The sequence below is a fragment of the Phoenix dactylifera genome, unplaced genomic scaffold, assembly GCF_009389715.1.
Source record: "Phoenix dactylifera cultivar Barhee BC4 unplaced genomic scaffold, palm_55x_up_171113_PBpolish2nd_filt_p 000366F, whole genome shotgun sequence".
Taxonomy (NCBI): domain Eukaryota; kingdom Viridiplantae; phylum Streptophyta; class Magnoliopsida; order Arecales; family Arecaceae; genus Phoenix; species Phoenix dactylifera.
In genome coordinates, this window is record NW_024067820.1 from 471,890 (window position 1) to 493,429 (window position 21,540).

Consider the following 21,540-nt stretch of genomic DNA (forward strand, 5'->3'; position numbering starts at 1 on the left):
CTTGGGAAAGATGCATTATATTTGTTGCTCCGTAAATTTCATGTAACATTTTAGAGAAGATATATGTTGTTTGTTTCATCAATTATTGCAACTGACATAACAAGGTGATGACCAAGCACTTCTTTGGATAGTAGAGCTGTTAGGCTACATTTTCTTATCTTGATGTTACCTTTGTTGCATCAAGGTTTGACAAAATCAACTATATCAAGAAGATACAATTTAGTATGGATGATGTATCTTACTAAGTGAGTAATGTCTTCTGTACTGGGTTGTGCAAATGCATCAGTTTATATTGTGAAGTTTAGCAAACATCTGTTTTCACAACCCATGTTTTTTTTTTAAAAGCAAACATCTGTTTTCACAACCCATGTTTTTTTTTTGAACAACATATTTTTTGGGGATAACCCATGTTACAAATGCTGGGAGGAGTTTGCTGGGAGAAAAGGACGGTGAGCTGGTGACAATGTCTGTCGAAAATTTGTTCATCAATCTGTTCTGAGGTAACAGTGAAGACTGGGCTTGTTTTAATATTCTGCATGCCCAAGAAGAGAACTCTCTGAGGAAAACAGGGTGAGAGAAAAGTATCTGAAATACTCATGGCAAACAACACCATCCCCTAATTTACTTGTTCGAGTTATCGAACTATTGTTGACGGATAAACAATTTGAAGAAGAATGTGCTTACTGATTTACAAGACTCAACTACCCTATACTTAATCCATATAAGTGATCTGAGGAAAAAAATACTGTAATTTGAGCTTCATTACTATAAATATTCTATAAATGCATGTATGCTAAAAGTGGAAGGGGTGGAAATCATGTCAATGATAGAACACGGAACCTAAAGGTTTCTCTGCTTCCGGGACCTGATATTACATGCAATACTGCTCAAGGTGTGCATTTTTTTTCTTACAGTCCAGTCATCATGTTTGGACTCTTTGAATGCCTGTTTTTCTTCCTCTAATATTCTCTATTTTAGGCTACACGCTTATTCCTATCATGGTTGACGTCTCTGTTGTCATATTCTAGATCTGAAGATATTTAAGATATTCTAGGGACAAGTATATACGCATCTTACCTGTATCCTTTTTCTTCCCGTCAATTCACCCTATTTGGACTCATTCAACACCTTTTTTCTTCTGTCAATGTTTTCTATTTAATGCTACGTGCTTATCACCTACCATGGTCGATGTCTGTTGTCAAATTCAAGATATGAAGATATTGCAGGGCCAGATGCCATATACATGTTATAATTAGCTCCAGAAAAATTATACCCCATGCCGCATGCACCACGTGGCCGTGCACCACACCAATCACCCAGTCTCTGGGTCTTATTTATTATGTGCTCATCTCAGTAATTGGTCATAGAAAAGAAGCTGATTGGTATGGTACATAGCCACATTAGTACACGGCGTAGGGTATAATTTGCCCCCCATGTGGTAAGTTAGCTCTGTGATATGTGCTGTGGACTCCTTGATGGGCACCACATCATCCGATCATGGAGGATGGTTGTTAAATAAGGTGCAGTGGGTCACATTAGGTTTTGTGCCATACTAGGCGCAGATAAATTGAAGTGCTTAGTGGTAAAGATGAGACATGGACAGTGGCTAAATATGGTGAGAACTTCAGCAACTTAGTCAGATAAACACATCCTAGATATTTTGCCAAGCTTGACTCTCCTATATTCTACAAGTCTTTGCGCTTTGGCATATGTCCTCATTAGAAGATGACCCAACTTTGGCTCATGTCCCAAGCTCCATAGCTTCCGTTCCAGATAGTTACTTGCATCCACATTTGCACGCATGCTAGAATATTTGAATCTTAGAATCCCTCTGAGAGAAGGGGAGCCCAAATTTGCTAGGCTAAGCTCTGGTTGGTAATTGGGACCATTTTGGATGGAAACCATGTCTTTCTCTGTAGTCATGGGGTTAGTTACATGTTAATTCGCCCGTTTATTTGGTGTGTTTAAGCAGGGTTGAAATGGATGTCTTCAGTTGGTCGTCAGGCCTCCATCCGAGGATGGTTCCATAAGCAAGTTCGGCATTTGGCTGGAATCGTTTCATTGATTTCATGATCATGTCTGGGTTTAGACAAACTTTTTGGACTGAAATTGGTCAGGGCACTGGCGGTATTCTCACGCATTTGTCGTATGGGAACACGTCTGATCCCTAAGAACTAACACCATATAGCAGGCCTGCAACAGATATGAACCTTTTTTTTTGATGAAGTTATATGATCTTCTTAGAAGATGTAACTCAGAGTATACATGTAGATCAAAGACCCATAGAAAGCAAAAGATTAGATTCCCACGAGAAGTCTTCATGTAACCTGGCCGACCTACCAGCAAGCCATTCAGCAATCTTATCAAATGAGACATAAACCTTAGCTGCATATCTTATACAAGCTGCCAATAAAATGGTTCATTTAAAAATGTCAGGAAATTAAGCCAAGCAAAAGAAAAAAAAGAATCCAACAATATAACCGTCAAACCTTCTTATCTTCAATTCTGGTCAACATCTGAAGTGGTTAATCATAAAATAATGGCTCATGAGGACCATCTATGTTGTCACAGTTACCAATCACATCTATTCTTTCTTATCGTATCCATTTATATCAGCTTGACAAAGTACCATAAAATCAAGGCATCTAACATTTGCAAACTTGTTCTTGTATGGAAGCCATCCCCAAATATAAAACTTCGACAACTGCTGTAGTTGTTGCTCATCCCAGAAACTCCTACAAGATGAAGAGACATGATTACACAGTTACGCGGACAACCAGCTATGTAGAAACATTCGATTCAGTACTTTTCCTGTTATGTAGGTGGAAGAAAAGGAAAACAGAGTAATCACAACATTAAGAGCTATCGAGGCAGAACCAGAAATACAAACATGAGACTGAATATTTACTTCACAATACTTTTTATGTAAGTTTTAGTTGACCATCCATCACCTTTTTCTGTTCCACCGGAGCTCAGAAGCCATCAAACATCAAATAAAGGCATTAGAAGATCTAGCTGCTAAAACAACTACATGAGCATTGGAGCACTCCAGATTGTGTGCATCAGAGCAACTAAACAGATGCTATTTTAACAGGAAAACAAGCTGTACAACAAAGTTATCATCGAGAAATTCTTGGTACAACTGAGGAAGCAGGAAACTTTGCTCCATAAGATTCGGTAGATTGAAAAAAAAATTGAATTCAATTTTAAATCTACAATCAGAAGACTACATATTTTGCATAAACAAAGAAAATAAAAGAAGACGATTCCAACCCATCTCCACAAATTGAAGAATTAAGTATGATACATAGCAAGTGCCAGTTGATGTTGAAAACTAACAAAATCAGTCAAACCACTAGTCCTTATCACTGATGTCCATATACAAAATGTCTTTGCTTGCCCGCATGCTAAAATTAAACATTTGTCTTCAGAGTCAAAAAAGAAACCAGCATCAAACACTTCAGAAAATTGTTCCTCTGCTGTCACTCCTGTTTCTTTGGTTTTTGAATCTTCACATAAGGAAAGAAACCAAATAGGTGGGCGACCTGGGGTTGCCATCCTAGTTGCTGAGCACGGCAAAACATGAGAAATGTGTTTGCAAAGTATGAGTTGAATCCCATAAGCACATGCCACCAGGCATGACCCTGTGGGTTTATATACCAATGAGAGAGTTTCTTACAGAAGATGCGATCAAACAACCAGCATAGAGTCCCCAAAAGTATTGTTGCCACATAGAGTTTGGCGAGCCGCTTAGCTGCTGTCTCTTTAGTTTGGATGTAATACTTGTACATCCGAGGAATGCAGAGAAGACACAATACAAAGTAATGCACCTTGAATCCTATTTGAAAACGCACCAGTGAATGGACCATGGCAAAGGCAGCACCATAGAGAAACAAGAAAGTAGGCATCGTACTCCTATAGTGCCAATCTGGTGAGTAAAGGACATAAATGTAAAGCAGCATTTCCCATACCATTGGTGTTTCATCACTCTGTTGTAGTCTGAAAGTGGAGTAAAAGGTGATCACATAAACTTAAAGATAAGAGGATTCAATGTTTAGCAGGTTTTCATATTTAACAAAAAATTGTTAATGAAGTGGAATTTAAAAGATTAGGAAACTACTAATTTAATCAAAAATTTATTGTTCAAGTGGCAGTAGAAAGAACATCAGTGGTATTCAAAGCCTAGTGTCCCTAGTGTGGAAAGGACACATGGACTTCTTAGAAAGTCTGTTGCACCAATGCAGGGTACAAGTTCATTTCCAACACCTCTGATATATCAGATTATACATGTCTAGCATTTTACAATGTCACATAACACCTACCATTACAAATATAAACAAATAAGCACTAGGTCTTTAGGCCTGACATTTGAGGGCAATATAATGAGTTAATATGTTACCACAGATTGTTTTCATGGGCAAAACTGGAATATTGCATTCCCAATTTGTTTGTTATAAATAAGATTTCAACATTCGAATCCAGTCACCACATTCTCCCTCTTAATCGAATCCTAAACTCCCCCATTCCCACAATTTCATCCTCTCCTCTATTAGTAAAACAATATTCAAAATGAATATATACATATACATATACATTTACAAACACACACACACACACACACACACACACATATATATATATATATATATATATATATATATATATATATATATATATTTACGTCCCTGTTTGTAATCATCAAACTATGCCATTTTTAATATGGGAAAATTCAAAGCATCCAGAGAAAAGTATTATCTAATTAAGCAAATATCCATTACTGGAAAACAAGTGCCTAAATAACTGTGGCCAAATCATACTCCACTTAATGGAGATTTAAAAGCTGCAACCAAGATCAGCAGGTACTTCCGTCCAATTGAGAAAAGTCTTCGACGCCGCTAAGCATACAGACCTGATGAACCCCGCTATGACTGCTAGCCAGACAATATCACCCTTCCTCAAGCCATCCAAATTCTTTTTGGTGGCTGACACAATAGGAATCCTTTAAACATCATCATGCATGACCAGTATATAATGTTCCTAATTCCCCCTAAAATGCTGAACTGAATTTTGGGATATCCACAATCAACTTTGAAGGAAAAAAAACTGTCACTCACACTACATTTACCAATGTATGCTTTATATGAACATTCCAGAAAAGCTACTGTGTGACACCTATACTTTCTAAATAATCAATTTCCAAATGGCGACTTTTCAAAGTCCTGAGCATTTATAAAACTTAAACATGACTGCTAGCCAAACAGCAATATTACCCTTCCTCAAGCCATCCATTTTTTTTTTTTGGTGGCTGACAAAATAGGAATCCTTTAAACATCATTCTGCATGACTAGTATATAATGTTCCTAATTCCCCCTAAAATGCTGAACTGCATTTTAGGATATCCACAATCAACTTCGAAGTTAAAAAAAACAGTCACACTATATTTACCAATGTATACTTTATATGGACATTCCAGAAAGGCTACTGTGTGACACCTGTACTTTCTAAATAATCTGGTAAATTTTCAAAGTCCTAAGCATTTATAAAACTTAAACATGCATTCCGAGTCACCTCGTAACAGCCGAAGATTCAAGTTCAAAAGGAGCATAGATAGAAATTAGAATAATGTTGAATGTAACAACAAGGTAAAAGAAACAACAAATAAGGCAAGTTAGAGCTGATTATATTAGTGAGAGAGAGAGGGGGGGGGGGAGGGAAAGTGGGAGAGAGGCATGGTCATGGTTGGATCATTCATTGCCATCTTCAACAACTTTTAAATTATAAAATCTTGATAGTCTCTTGCCCTAGTTTTGGTGGCCATATCAATATCTACCAACCATAACGAAAAAGTGCTTGTTCTATATTTCAACTTAAAAAAAAAAAGAGAAAAAGTTCACAGAGATGCAAACAAAAGGCTATTAGAGCTGACCTTGATGCTTTGATTTTGATCTATTTTTACATAAGAAGTACAACAGTTATCTATCAAGCACAAAAAAGCTGGCAGATGTAAGCATACATCACAACTTAGATAATTTCATACTTATCATAGTGATTTAACTAAACACATCAATCCTATAAGATTGGTTCCTTAAGATTATAACAATCTTCAACTTTGGCAGATGCATTAGATTCAAAACACATGAAAATACATTAGATGGGATCCTTAAGATTATAACAATCTTCAACTTTGGCAGATACATTAGATTCAAAACACGAAGAGAGCAAGCAACAAATCAGATACTAATGGCTTAGATAAGACTCAGATATCTGTGTCAATGAACGCAAATGGCATTAGCTATAATGACTTCGCCAGCACCGGGATAGCACTTTGGAAGGACTGAAATTCATAAATAATGGAAACAATTTGTGCAGACTGATGTATAGCAGGCTAGAGATAATTTTCTAATTTTATGTCAGCCAAAAAGCAGAGAGATCTACATATAATTTTGGCTTTCCTGTTAGATACATCAGAAGTTTATGGGTAGAAACACCCAACTTTTTCGCCTTATTATTAAGAATTTGAGAGGATGCTGGTAAAATTGGAGGACATAGACATGATGAAGAAAATTGCAAAACTGAACACAATGATCTACAGCAATAACAAAAGAATATTGCAAAATACTGGTCTACAGGGATAAAAAACTTACACATGTTGTAATGTGGCATGAAATATCATGCTCCCGATCGCAAGTATCATATTGGATATATGAAGAACACTAAATCTTTTCTCAAAGCGCTGTCGCAAGGCATTTATAAGTCCAATGAGTGCCAAAAGTATGCAAGGCACATTGGATATAGTGTTGTAAAATTCCGCAATATAAGATGAATGGGTATAGTTTTCCTCGCACAACTCAACAGTTGATGTTACTGGGCCCCAAAAACTTGATACTACCGAATCTGCCATTTCTCTATTAATTAGTTACTGGATTTCAAATTCACATAATGAAGGAACCTTGCGTACAAAGAACGGATGCTAAATCATATGGGTAGCAACAAGATGCACCTGCAGAAAATAAGACAGTTATCTCATAAGCATTCATATAAGAGCATCAATAGTAAATGTAATCTCATATGGAACCATCTGACACCACAAATAAAATGAATCCCCATTAAAAAAAACTGCAGAAATATCTGATTTCCAAAACATACAAATTCGGCAAGTTGTAGGTTCCCAGCATCTATCTCACTGGAACATGCTTATGGCCATGCCTACAACACTACCAACAATGCACATATAAATATATACTAACTATCAGATACCATCAAGCATTATTACTTTCTAAATACAAGCAACTACAATAATGAGAAACACTTGCTGATATATGTCCATTTTCCACAAAAATCAAAATAACCGTTAAGGAGTTCGAACAAACTTTGTTATTCAACTGCCCCCATATATGGTGTGTATTACCTATCATATTTTTATATGCGTAATACAAAATACATGCATATAGCATTTCAAAACACAATAGATGCAGCACACTTGACACTGGGGTAGCATGATTTCAGACATTGATCATACACAAGCTATAAGTAAAAGCTACAAAGTTGTCACTATGGGTGAAGAGATGAACAAAAGAGAAAAATCCATTTCCATTCCCTGATGTACCAACCAACTAATAGATGTTTCGGCATAAATGCAAATTTTTAACTATTCCATCCACAAGATCTCTCGTGTTCTTGATTTCCTAATCCAAATATCTTTCTTTCCTACTTCCTAGTGTTAATAAAATCTTGTCCAAGACCTAGTAAATATACAATCAAAATAAGAAAAGGCAAAGGGTCTCAACCAAGGTCCGCCGAATCAATACCGGAATCCATATCGGTCGGCGGACAGGTCGGTACGGTACCAGTTCGGTACCGTGCTGACATGGTAGGCTAGGCTGTGCTGGTTTCATATTGGCATGCCCAATTTTTTTTTATAGAGTTTTCCGCCGCTACTGTACCGACACACAGTATGATTGGGCATGTCGGTTTCGTACTAGCACGTCCAGCTTTTTTTAGAGTTTTTCAAGTTGATTTAATTGGCAATCAATCTTTTTGAACTTTTTCAATGATTTTAAGTCTAATTTGATATTTCTACGATCCCGGTTTAACCTAAATGATGCATGTTATTGTTTTAAAATAATATAAATCATAAAATGATTAGTGAGATGCTGCATGCTACAAGAAGCAACATAAAATATCCTCAAATCAATAGTGAGGTGAAAAATATAAAACAATACAATCAATTACATATATTTAAAGCACAACATACACACCGATCTAAAATCTCGTCGAGTGGCAATGCCTCTCGTAGATATCCGGATCATTAGCATAGTCAGGAGGCACATCAACCCACCCCTCTAACTAAGCGGCGTTGTAGTCTTGTATGCTCATCCCATAAGAAATGCGCTCCAAATTATTTTGCAAATTTCGAGCTATTTTTTCACCCCCCCCCCCCAATTTTTTTTGAAGAAATGAGATAGAAAAGAGAAAGCACACCCTATTTAGGCCTGGATCTTCCTTCAATCATGCTGAATTAGTGTGATTTTCGTCATGAGGAAAAGAAAAAAAGCCAGAGATCTTAGAAACGATGTTGGAAAGACCTTCTCAGGCCTGCCTTCCTAACATATTTTAATCAGCAAATAAAGAAAGGGGAGGAGGCCCAGTTGAGAACCGGGTCGACTTCGGTTCGCACCAAGTTCGAACAATTGGCCAGTTTTGAACGGTTTCGGTTCGGTTCTGGCCTTGTTCGGTCAGTGTTGGTTGGTCCGGAACTGGTTCCAGCCGGTTTAGGGCCGGAACCGGTTTCAATAGGCGAACCGACCCGGTTTTCCACTAGGTCGGCTTGGTACGAGCAGAACTGGGCGGGGTCGGGCCGGTTTGGCCTTCCTTGGTCTCAACCTTCCATGTAATCTAAAATGTGAAGGAGAGAATATCACAAAAATGTTTGACCAAACAAAAATATATGAGATCACACTTAAAGGAAATATTCTTTTAACATAATTTAAGACCCAAAGTAAAGAATGTTGCAAAACATAATAGGAAATTAGAAAAACATGAGATCACACTAAAAAGAATCGTTATTTCAACTTTCAAGAGAAAGTTTCCTCAATAACCAAACTTCGCACCCCACTACAAGTGGAAGTATACTCTCAATTTTTTTTATCATCCTACAACAATATCAAATAATTTCAAGCTAACACCCAATAGTATTCCCCCAAAAAAGAAATGCACCACTAGAATAACAATATCAGAGCGTGTTATTGGAATTTTACATGAAGAAAAGTCTTGACTTCCACTAGCCAAAGACAATCCTGGTAACCCTGTGAACAGGGTTCCCTCCAACAGGGACCGCCTAAAAATTCTCATTCAAATATTTAGCAGGTGGCTGGATCAGAACTTGAGTGACAATCAATAGTTTCTTTCTTCCAATATGAGATCATTCCCTCAAGAGGAAGAACCCTATATACTCCATGAAGAAGAGCACATATAAGATTTAACATAAACTGTTCCATTGATCATCTACCTCTATATTTCTGTTCAGAACAATCATGGAAAGCAAGTGAAAAAGGCGGTCAACTGCTACAATCTCATCATCACAACGGACTAGGAAAGTTCCCATGAACCCACAAAGGATTTATATCTACAGAAAAAATAATCTTGTGTGCATACCGAACACCAGATCTCATTTCATCAAAAAGCAGAAAAATTCCAAAATTCCATAACAAGGTCACCATGTTAATCAAATCCCATGCTTAGATATAGTAGGCTCAAATCAAGAGGCTCAACAAACTTAGCAAAGTTCAAATCACCACTAAGGTGGGGGGGGGAGAGAGAGAGAGAGAGAGAGAGAGAGAGAGAGAGAGAGAGAGAGAAATTAAACTTCATGAAAGAAGACACATAATTGGGTTTTCAGGAGATAGTAAGAAGCAAATTTGATGACCAATTTTCAAAAGGTGCTAGATCTAATTTCCTATCAGATTTTAAGCAAGAAAAAGAGAACAAGTTTGATCAAGCCCCATGAAAATGGAGCCCAATCTGGTGAAGAAACACACCAAGCAGCAGAATAAAGAGTGAGACCGTCAATTTTCTCTAACTTAAAAGGGCTGCACAATAAATTAAACCCTTAAATCTAGATTTAACCTATATCATTTATTAAATTATAATGATTCTTATTCTTGAACCAAAGTTATGGCCAGAGAAAACAATGAAGATATTTATATCCAAAATCCAATCATAGCACATTCAAGTTGTCATAACTTGGTCCAAACAAGCTATTATAGGTTCTAGCACGTCCATCCAAGTGAGTCTAAAAGCAACCATATAACAGATATTTAAATCCTAGTTATGGACCCAAACGGCTATGGTTTGAAGGACTTGAAACTGTATTTAGAGTATTACTATACTATTAAATTTCAATCTAAGACTCAACTGCCCTAGTTTGCATCAGGATCTATCTTATCCTAGGAAGAGTAATAAAGGGGTCTCAAGAAAGATATTTCAGGGACGAAATACTGATAACTAAGAATAGGTTTCTCTCTCCACCATCCCATTAGAACTCCTATGGTCTCAATTCTATATTGTTTTACAACTTTGGAACATTAATAAAAATTTGTCAGCAAGCAGTAAATAACAATTTGAAACCAACAAGGGAAACAGAGGTTAGACAATATGCCATGATCCCATCCCATATTGAATTGGGAAGTAAAATCACCAGAGGACCACAAAACAGAAATGGAAATTTAACACACATAAAAAAGGATCACAAACAATAGAACTCTTCCAGCAGATAGCAAGCCTCTTCAAATAAAAATGAACATGTAGACTAATATTTACCCATAAAAATTTAGCCTCCAAAACTAATATTTTATAAAAATTTCTTCTATCATCCCAAACTACAGAGCCAACCATGAGGAAGAATTCTCAAATTCTTCAAGAACTGTTATGAGACATCAGATAATTTCAATCTGTAATTGAAGACTCTAGATCAACCAATTGAGAGGATACTTTGAACAACTACAAAATTTAACAGCATGGCATCCAAGCCAAAGTATAAATTACGATTAAGTAAACTAAATCCTAGTGCTCCTCTAACCAGATGTTTGCACTTATTTCATTTTTTTACACGTTTTAAACAAAATTCATATGGAACCTTTCCTGAATTACAGTTCATACAAAGGTTTCTTCTTTGACAGTGAAGCTCTGCTCTGAAGGTAAAAAAGCTATCAGTACAATATAAATATTCCCATCAATAACCTATCCACATATTGTCCCCAAATTTCTATCCAAAATAGCCATAACAAACAATTGAAGAAAGTTGATCAACTTCTTTGAAGAATATCCTCATCACAAAGACCATCAGGGGAGATAAAGCACACTCCTTAAACCCATAAGTTGAGCATTAGAGCTAATTTCAATCAAACCAAAAATATGCAATATTTAAACCTAAGGCTTACGCCTCTTCCACACCCAATTCTCTATGCTATAATATACTGATGATACCCAAAAACTAGAAGGCCACTATAAGCACTTCTCAGAACCAGTAATCAAGCAAAATACCTAATCTTAATCACATGTGGCTATTCTATATCTCAGCCTCATACTTAAACAGCCTCTCAGGAAGCAACTCTCTTTGCTTCAATGCATCAATAAATCTAAAACACTTTGATTTCCTTCAAATCTGAAAAAAATAAAAAACAAAAAAAAAACACAGTTTGATTTCCAAGGACTGCAGTAGTTGAAGACTGGGGGGATTCAGATGATATCTGGATAGGCCCGCATCACAAATTAGAATAAGAACAATAAGGAAACAACTAGAGAATCTCCAATCGGAAACAGAAAATTAGGGTTTTTTTTTTGACAGATAGTATACCTCAAAAAGATGCCTTGAAGGATTAAAAGTAAAGGGTTCTAAGGGACCAGCTAGGGTTTAAAACATCTCAATGACTCGACGACAAAATTTCCTAGGATAACAAAATATAAAGACACGTGCTGGTCACATGAAGATCACGTGAGATTGGACGATTCGGACTTGGATTCCAAGAACCTGAAATATTGGACATGTTGCTATGTCTAAAGGTAGTGGGACCAACTGTATCCACAGAAACAGGGCAAATTAGCCTTCAGTTTATCCAACTTAACCCAAACTTGGAAAGAAACTTGTCAAATTCTAATTTGCTTCCAAAACATAGTGAGGGCTACAGGTGTGTGACATAGGGTCCAGCTAAAGATTAACCAAAATCTGACATATCAAAAATCTTTAGAATATTTTCCGGCCAGGCTTGTTTTATGCAAATCCCCAGAAACGACCATCATTAGCCATAATAAAAGAAAAACAAAAGCAGAAATAGCAGCAGTACTCAGACCACTTATTTTTTTGGTAAACATAAATTAATGTTCATTAGACATAACATACGTACGGCAACCTCTTTACACACTAGAATGTTATAAGCTATAATGATATTGGTCAAATTTGCAATAACATCAATACAATGCATTATACCATGTATGATCATATATCATATATCATTCAAGTTTTCATTTAAAGTTTTCATGAAGTAAATTTCTAACAAAAATAGGAATATAATCATGATTTTCATGAATAAAAGCACGGCACATACCATCATGGAGCTGATAAAGGATAACAACAGCCAACAAGCAACAACCAGATCCAAAAAGGACAGGAACAAAGGAAACACAGCAAGCCCTAGTTTCAAAACTCTAAATCTAAATACAGTCAATAAAGATCGAACCCAATTCCTTTAACAGAAGATCTAAACAAATTCCTTTAACAGAAGATCTAAACAAAGGAAACGCACTAACCTTGCCCCGATCTCCGAAATCCAACCGGACTCAACTTATAACACTTGATGAACCAAATCCTTCCATTCTCTCTTCTTTTAAGCTGCCCATAAGGCGATTGGCTTATCCTAGCAAATCAATCCATGCCTATAACACTCAAATTTCAAAAAATTTACATTAAAAAAAAAGTTTTGGAGACAACTCACTTCCTTAGATTCCATCTTTAATTTCCCACCGATCCCACGACCAACTCGGTCAAAAAAGAAATCTCCCCGTAGGGATGATACCATGCCGAATCTAATCATTGCAATGTCATCTTTTTTTTCTCATAATAATCCGAAAGAGAAAGAGAGATACCTGGGTTAAGACCGGCCACTTGCGGCGTCTCCTCGATGTCTCGTGAGAACCCTAGCAGTCGATGGGAATCACGGACACTGGGAAGAGTGTAGGATTGTTTTATGCTACACGGCAAGCGGGCCGGTTTCCCTCAACCGGTTGGACTCCACCTCAGGTCCGGTCCATGATTGCTTCGGCCGGTTTTCGACGGAACCAAAGACCTCGGAGATCGAGGACTCGACCGGTTTAGTTGGCCGGTCCGGTCAAAAGTAGAACTAGAAGCGGCCACGGCTATAATTTAGAGGTCCCTCTCTCTCAAAGTTTATGAGCTTTTCTTCTTTTCCAGCCTGAGCTCGGATCTCGGATCTCGGAATCGCTTCATACTTCACTTGTCTAATCCACCGATCGACGCTGTAAGCTCTCCTTCCCAGCATTTTCCTTGGGTGTTTTAAGAAAATTGGTATCCGTGCATGATTTCGATCTGTTCTCGCTGTTTTGAGAGAAATTTTTTTGTGGGTATAAATAAATTCTCTGTGATATGGTATGGTTATTGTGCTATTCTTTTCGATGTGGGAGAATCTTCTTCATCTTTTTTTATGTTTAAATTTCATTTGCTTATTCCTTTGGATCGAAATGGTTCTGATGGGTTTGGAGGGATTAGGGGGCAGATTGCTACGATGGCTTCGGATTTATTACTAAACATGTTCCTGAGGTTTGGATCTGGAGCTAAGGGAAAGTAAAGCGGGGGAAAAGAAAAGGTTGTTCCCACTAAGAAAATTAGATAATGTATAAAAAGGAAAAGAGGAAGGGAGAAAGTTCGCATTTCCGTTTAACTAAAACAAGATCAAGTTGGTAGTTGAGCAACATTATGGTTCCAGAATAATAGGATCCATAATTGTTACATTGAGAACCAGCTACAGACATGCATGTGTACGTTCATGTGTGTGTTGAAGTGGCCGCTTCGATTTATTGGTGATTGGCGCAGCTAAGAACTGCTAAGTATCTTGCTCATAGGCAAATGATCGTGTTAGAGGTCAGTCATAAAGGGTATGTTTTTTGACATCAGTCCCACTAGTGTGAGCTTTCAAGGTTTCTTCTCTGCATCTTCAGTTGCAATGAGTAACTTTACCTATATATAGGCTACACTACTACTTATTTGTAAATGGAAGGCTTGCTTTGCATCAGTAAAGCACAAAATAATTGAGGACGTAGCATAAAGATGTATAACCTCATTGTTTCTTGATTCCATTAAGGTCTTTTGGTATTTTTGAGATGATGCGAGATATGTAGAATGTGTTAAAGTTGTCACTTTGGAGTGGCATCCAAAGATACGATATTCTATTAATTATTCTGTACAGCATGAAAATTTTCTGAATATGTAAGTGGAGCAATGAAAACAGTATTCTTTTATCAATGATTCTAGTGATAAAGGAGGAGGGAACTTACCCAAAATAAAAAAGAAGATGTGATTTTGTATGATAAAATTGGTGACATGCTTGTTGCTTATAGTTTAGATAATTAAAAAAAAAAGGGTATGCTAGTCAAGCACCAAAATCAGTGGCCATGAAGTGGCAAATGGACCTGTATTTTTTTCGTGTTTAGTTTGAATAAGTTTCTTTTAAAGAATCTGGTCCTTCACAAAATCGCATGATAAAGAATTCTTGTCGTTTATGGTATATTGTGGTGATCATTAGGGGTGTAAACGAGCCAAACATGAGTGAGCTGGCCCCAGCTCAATCTAAGGTCAAAATGTTATGGGGACTCGAGCTCATTTCAAGTTGGGATGGGAGCTGACTTAAGCTTGGCTCATTGTTGACCCTGGTCCCCATGTCGTTTTTATTGGTAGATCTTTATCAAGAAAAGAAAAACCCATGTCATTGCACCTGTTGTTGGGGTATATACGAAGAAGGAGAAGGTGGTGTGGACCTACTCATACAGGTTTGGGATTTTGGAACCCGAGGGCATGGAGTTTTTAATGGTTTAGAGTTAAGATTTAAAAAGTGGAGAGAAAATAGGAAGTTGACGGAGGTTAGGGCTTGTGACTAGTGCACTTTTGGAGAGAGGAATTGCTTGGGGGCTTAGAGCAACATTTGGAAAAAAATTTAGGTGATCTAAACTGTTTAGAATGCAATCTAGCAGTTTGTATGCTTTCTTTTTTTCCCTGACAACTATTTGGCCATAATGGATAGACATAGAGTGTCAGTTGCTGACTTCCTAGTTTATAGGTTATAACCACTCCCGCCTTAAATTACATCTACATCTAAGAAGAGAGAATTAGACCTTCCACATTTGGGAGTGTATTTATCACACATTATCAAATAATACTTGTTGCTGCTGGGAATCGGCCCGACCAAGGCATGTAGTTGGCTGAGCTCCTGGAGAGGCTTAGACGATCGGCTACTCAAACTATAAAGATCAGCTGAAGATCGCGATGTGTCTTTAAGGTGGCGATGTGGTAGTTGCTATGCTTGGTGGCGATGGCTCTGATGCCGGTCACTCCCGAGGTAGTGCTGAGCAGAGGCGATCATGCTCGGACCTTTTGCTTCAGCGCCGCATTCGACCTGAAATAGCAATGACAGAGATGTCCTCTTGCCGGAGAGTATCCAATAGGGACCTTCTGATACCTAAGTCGGACTCTCAAATAACAACGAAGGTATTATGAGAGCGGTAGAGTGGTAGCACGAGAGTGTAAAAGGGCTTGAAAGTATTTACTTAAAAGGTCCTCTGAGGGTCGCTAAAAAGTTTGGGCGTGTGGATTGGCCGTTTTGGTAACTGATTGCATCTTGCATGCTCGTAATCATTTGCAATTGTAGCCGAGCTGTCGCCAGCTAGGAGAAAGTTTGAAATTTGAAGAGCTCTGCACACGCGTTGGGGTAGGCCATATGGCGGACTTTGACTAGTTGATCGAAGGCTTCGTGGCGAGCTCTCATTGGTTGGTCTGCCACATCGGCTGTGGTCAGCTTCAAGGTGGTATCAATACTAAATTTTTAAATCTAAAAAGAGATCACATCTATTCAAATTAAATATCATGTGGTCAACAACAGTAGAATTTTGAGCTGCATCGAGCTGATAATGAGTGTGCTTGGCCTAGCTCGTGTTCAAGTCGTTCATTTTTTGCTTGTCCTCGGCTTGTTTACTATTCAAGCTAAGCTTGAATTTTGAGCAGAACACAAGTTGCTGCAATTGGCTCTTTTGTTTGACATTCCTAGTGATCACATGCCAGGGCAAGGAAACACGGAACATCAGCATCCATCAAGCGGCACTTACAATCTAATTTGTTTTCATCAAGTTGATACTTGTTTAAAGAATGTAGCCCTTTAAGGATATTAGTAGAAAATTGAAATGGTTGGCTTATGTTTTGTGATTAATTTAATGGTGAGTATGATGGTTGACCAATATAATCGGGCAGGTAGCACTTGAATAAGTAATCAGTTGTGAGAAGATGAGAGAATTGATCTTGTACCAAGATTAAAGGCATTGGCACTTGTGACATTTCAAGCAGAACATATGAGAGCATGTTGTATAATAGTAACATCCAGGGCATCCAATGATGGCAACCACTAATAGCATTTTTTTTGGTGCCAATACTCAAGATGCAAGCCTTTCCAACGATATAGTTACTAGTGTTATCAAAATATGGTTAATCAAAGTAAAAGGGTTGTTACAAGTAACTCTTAAACTTAGTTTTCATATATTAGTGGCAAAGTCCTATAGGACTGAAGCCAAAACTGACACTGAGTTTAAAACATTAGGATGCATTCCTACTGGAAAGCCCGTTCTTTCGTTGAATGTTCTGAACAAGCAGTTCTACCAGATTTAGCATTATTAGCTGTTATTTGTAAGTAGGCATATGCTGTGATAGCCACTTCCACTTACCCAAATTTGATGATTGTACTTTTTTTGGTAGTTATTAATCTGGATTTTACTTTTGGTAGATTAAACAAGCCTTATTAGTTTGAACAGTGGTACTTTTCTTAGACCAAATCCTCTTCATTAAAAATTGTATTCCTCCATGCCTCACAGACATCACAAAACACTAAGATGGGATTAGCTGTCTTTGAATCACCACCCTTCCTCTAAATGATGCATGTTGACACTGATTGCAATACAATAGGAATTATGAATGCTAGTTAATTGTAAAAAGTCTTCTGCTTGAAGCCGTCTTGGTTTTACCATTATATTGAAATTCATATAGCTTAGAGATGATCAGTTTCAGAGTTTAGCATGATATGCTCCACATTATCTCATCAATAGCTGTTGCTCATCCCACTTTTTTTAATTTGTACAACTGCCACAAGTTCTTTGGCGCTACTTTCTCCCCTAAAATGTGTCCCTTGTTTCATTTCCATTCTACTTTATGCAATTTGTTTTGATTGAGACCTTAGATCATCAGGTCCAGACATAGAGAGTGCTTCCAGTTTGGTTAGCGACTGTGTAAAATTTTCAAATCTTGGAATCCCAGATTCATAGGGACTACTTATTTTTAGTGGATATGGACTTAAGATTATCTTTATTTTCATTCTCGATTCTTTTTCCATATCTTGATGAGATAAAAATTGACTAGTTAAGGATCTATGAGTATTGATAGCTTAACCTATTCAAGCCTCAAATTCCTCCACTCAAATACAAGAACCCACTATCATTGTCAGTGTTCATGAGCTCTTGCCCAAGTTAAAGGGGCTATAGCTTGTTAGCAGTTTAGTTGTGTTAACAGATTGATACCATAAGGTCGCCTTCTTTCTAGTAAAGGTATCAATATTACTTTAAATTTTATACAATTTACTTTACATTTTATAGTGAGCATATCAGAAACTTCTCACTTCTAAAACCATCTTTATTTCCCTTTGCAAGGCCATGCTCATATAGGTACTTTGACATTTATTTCTTCTTAGCTAATTCTGAGGTCTAGTTCCCTCTAAAGTATAGTCCAGATTTCGATGTGTATTCTGCATGGATAAATGTTCATCCTCTCTTACAATGCCTTGGCCTCTTGTTGTCGTATCTATTTAGGATTTCCTCAAATTCTTGCAGCTCAAAATTATTCTCTAGTGAAGCCTGGGCACCTTAACGACTACTGGGCTAGTTCATAATGAAGAAAGGCATGGTGATATTTAAGTCTAATCCTTTTCGACTTTTAGTTGATTAAACTCATCACTGGTTTGTGGGTTCATCAGATATGTTGAATTTATGCCAGCATCAGTCATTTAGCTTACTGAGCACTGGAATGGGATAATCATGCCCATATAAATAATAACAGGCTGACATGAAGTCCTTATCCACATCATGAAGAATAATTTCAGCCTTTTTTAGATGCCTGTGTATATGTGGGTTGTCTGTCACCAGTAACCTTTTCTGGATTTCTTTAGGGATCTTTGAAACAAATATAGTATGCTAGGGCTATCTGATCAATTTTTATAATGTTTTTTGTGCCATCGTTGCTGTTGTAACCACCAATTATCACATTATTCATTCATAAAATTAGTTGACATGATTATAGATAGCTCTCATCGCATTATTTATTCGGCCATAACATCTAAAGGCATCAATAATAATGAAAAATGATACCCGCATGATGCATGGGGAGATAGTGAAAATATAAAAATAAATTTATATAATAGAATAATAAATACCTTCTTGGAAAAATAGAATGAAAATAAATTATAAGTGAAATGTATTTAATAATAATTATCATTTTGGTTCCAACATCTCATTAATAAAAATATTGGCACTCATGGGAAAGATAAATTCCAACTTTGTTTCATTTTTTCCCCCTAATTTCATGGAAGGCAATATTCCTGAAAGGAAATTTTTTTTCCTTTGCGTGCATGAGGAAAATTTCTCTGAAAGGAAAATTTTCATAATTAATGGCTTTCTAAAATAATTCTAAATTTGATTTATTTTTTCGGGCATGCATGCATGGATTCTAAACAACGAATTATTTTTAAAAAAAATAATTAAGAAGAGTTCAGTTCAAATTTGAATTTATTTTATTTTTTTCTTCTACATGCATGAAATTAGTTAACGACTTTCTAAAATAACTCTAAATTTATATATTTTTTTATATGCAGACTCTAATGGGCTAACAATTCGGCTTTCTAAAATAATTCTAATTTTTTTTTTTTTGTGTATTGACTTTGAATGGTCAATATTTTTTCTAAAATAATTAAGAAGTGGAGGATAATATTCCTAAAAGGAAATATTTTCTAATTAACTTAACATGACTTTCTAACATAATTAACAGCTTTCTATAAGAACTCTAAATTTGATTAAAAATAATTAAGAAGAGTCTCATTAAAATTTGAAATTTATTTTGAATTTTTTCTCCATGTGCATGAAGAGAAATATTGCTGAAAGAAATATTTTTCTAAAATAATTAGAAGAGTCCTACCCAAATTTGAATTTATTTTGATGTTTCTTCCACATACGTGGAATTAGTAATGGTTTTCTAGAATAAATCTGAATTTGTATTATTTTTGTACGTGGACTTTAAGCGGCCAATAATTTTTTGTAAAAGAATAAAGAAATGGAGACTAATACTCTTGAAAGAAAAATTTCCCTAAGTAAATTGAACACGGTTTCCTAAAATAATTAATGGCTTTTTGAAAGAACTCTAAATCATTTTTTTCTAAAATAGTTAGGAAGAGTCCCAGTTAAACTCGAAATTATTTTTTCTTCTCTACGAAGGGACATATTTATGAAAGAAAAATTTTCGAAATTAACTTTAATATGTCTTCCTAAAAATTATTTTTCATACTCAAATTTGAAATTTATTTCAATTTTTTTCCCTCTGCATGTTGAAGGAAATATTTTTGAAAAGAAAAATTTTTAAAATTAACTTTAACACGGATTTCTAAAATAATTTTTTTCTATGCATGGTAATTCTAATATATTTAGATATATACAAATTTCTAAAATATTTTTAATATATTAGATAATTTTAACATATGTAGATAATCTTTGTTTTTTAAAAAAAGAATTGTGGATATTTCAGATGATTTTTCTATAATTATTTTTCATATTTTTGGATTTTAGATAGAGGTTGAGGAGGTTGAGTTTTCTCTCTCCTTGTAGTTTAATAAGTACAGAGATAGAGATACTATGCATTGTTGTGCATCAACTATGTCTTTTTCTAATATTTCACATATTTACATGTAATTCTAAGAGTTACATAGGTGAAATTGGACTCCACAAAAATAAAGCCTATCTAATAATTTATATATATTCTTTCTCAACATACCATGGATTGTTTTAATTAAATCTTTCAAGGACCGTGCTATATAAATGAGAGATTAAAGTCTCTTTCCAGGACCTATCATGTTTGTTTCGTGTGACAAAGTAGTAGACAAAAGAATGCTTGGAGTCTTTTGGCCACATGAACCTTACTTCACAAAAATAAAGCCTCTGTAAATAATTTAACTGTTTGATGAGATTTACAGAAAGTCTCTCTGTGTCTTTATATCTTACTTCAAACGAATAATTGCTTCATTAGTATCACTGGTGGCTAGAAGTGGACTGCACAAACACCAAGTTGCCCTTCCAACCTTCTAAAGAGCCCTGCTGTATTATAATATATATATATATATAATATATATATATATATATATGTGTGTGTTATATATATATATAATTATTTAGTTATGGTCTCGACTATCTGGAGTCTCAAAAGGAGCAGTATTGGGACATATTTAATCTCGAATCTGCGCCTTTTTTTTGTCGGTCTAAGTTTTTTATCATTGCACCAATCGATGGTGTTACTAGCCAATCGTGCATAACACATTGGAAATGCATACCCTAAAAAAATCAAGCTATGGGCCATTAGGATGCATTTTGGTTGCCAAATCTATTCTTTTTTTTTTTGTGTGTATGTGAGAGATCATTCTGAAACAGTCTTCTTGTGTAATATAGGCTTCCTTTTTGTGCGCATGAGAATTTCCTAGGACCACTACTACTGCAATTTACTGCATACTAAATTTTATGATTTATACCAATCATGTGCACCATGCGGCAGGAAGACACTTCTAAAATGGTATTTAATGTTTTCTAAGCATGTTTGGTACAAAAATATTCCTATTTGGTTGCAGATTTGGTATAAATGATATTGAGGAATGCCTTCCAAATGCATCTACAAAGAAAGTATATAGTTTTTTAAAAATAAAAATATAGTTAAAATTTTATAAATTTATTAATTTCCTTAAAAAAAGAAAAACATTCCACATATTTTTCCTTCAAGTAGGGTCATTGCTTGAATGGTATTTTATTTCAGTTAAGGAAATTATATGCATTTTTGGTTTGCACCTATAGCGCTGATATCATTTTTCCTTCCTTCCGAAAACACTTAATAGATACATAAAGTAGAGAAGCTGAGACTTTATGCAGATCGGAAGTGTTCCCGATCTGTAAATCAAACTCCCAATATACCTC

The 21,540-nt window shown here is 36.0% G+C and overlaps 1 protein-coding gene across 5 annotated transcripts; it reads right to left on the reverse strand.

Moving 5' to 3' along the window:
* Positions 1–3,182: 3,182 nt before the first annotated feature.
* On the reverse strand, positions 3,183–13,247 carry LOC103703623 (alkaline ceramidase). 5 transcript variants are annotated; one of them, XM_008786532.3, is made up of 4 exons: positions 13,141–13,247; positions 12,805–12,930; positions 6,645–7,000; positions 3,183–3,999 (listed from the first exon to the last, which is right to left on the reverse strand). In XM_008786532.3, the coding sequence occupies exons 3-4, from the start codon at positions 6,899–6,901 to the stop codon at positions 3,483–3,485; spliced, it is 774 nt and encodes a 257-aa protein (XP_008784754.1). In that variant the 5' UTR covers positions 6,902–7,000; positions 12,805–12,930; positions 13,141–13,247; the 3' UTR covers positions 3,183–3,482. The 5 variants fall into 5 exon arrangements, with proteins under 5 accessions (XP_008784754.1, XP_008784756.1, XP_008784757.1 ...); XM_008786534.4 differs by having other exon boundaries at positions 12,805–12,938; positions 13,141–13,212; XM_008786535.4 differs by having other exon boundaries at positions 12,805–12,911; positions 13,141–13,211.
* Between the last annotated feature and the right edge of the window lie 8,293 nt (positions 13,248–21,540).

Coding starts and splice junctions, on each gene's coding strand:
- LOC103703623 (XM_008786532.3), bottom strand. CDS start 6,901: ATGGCAGATTCGGTAGTATCAAGTTTTTGGGGCCCAGTAACATCAACT. Junction 4,000..6,644: donor CATGCCACATTACAACATGT/GTAAGTTTTTTA, acceptor CTCCACTTTCAG/ACTACAACAGAGTGATGAAA.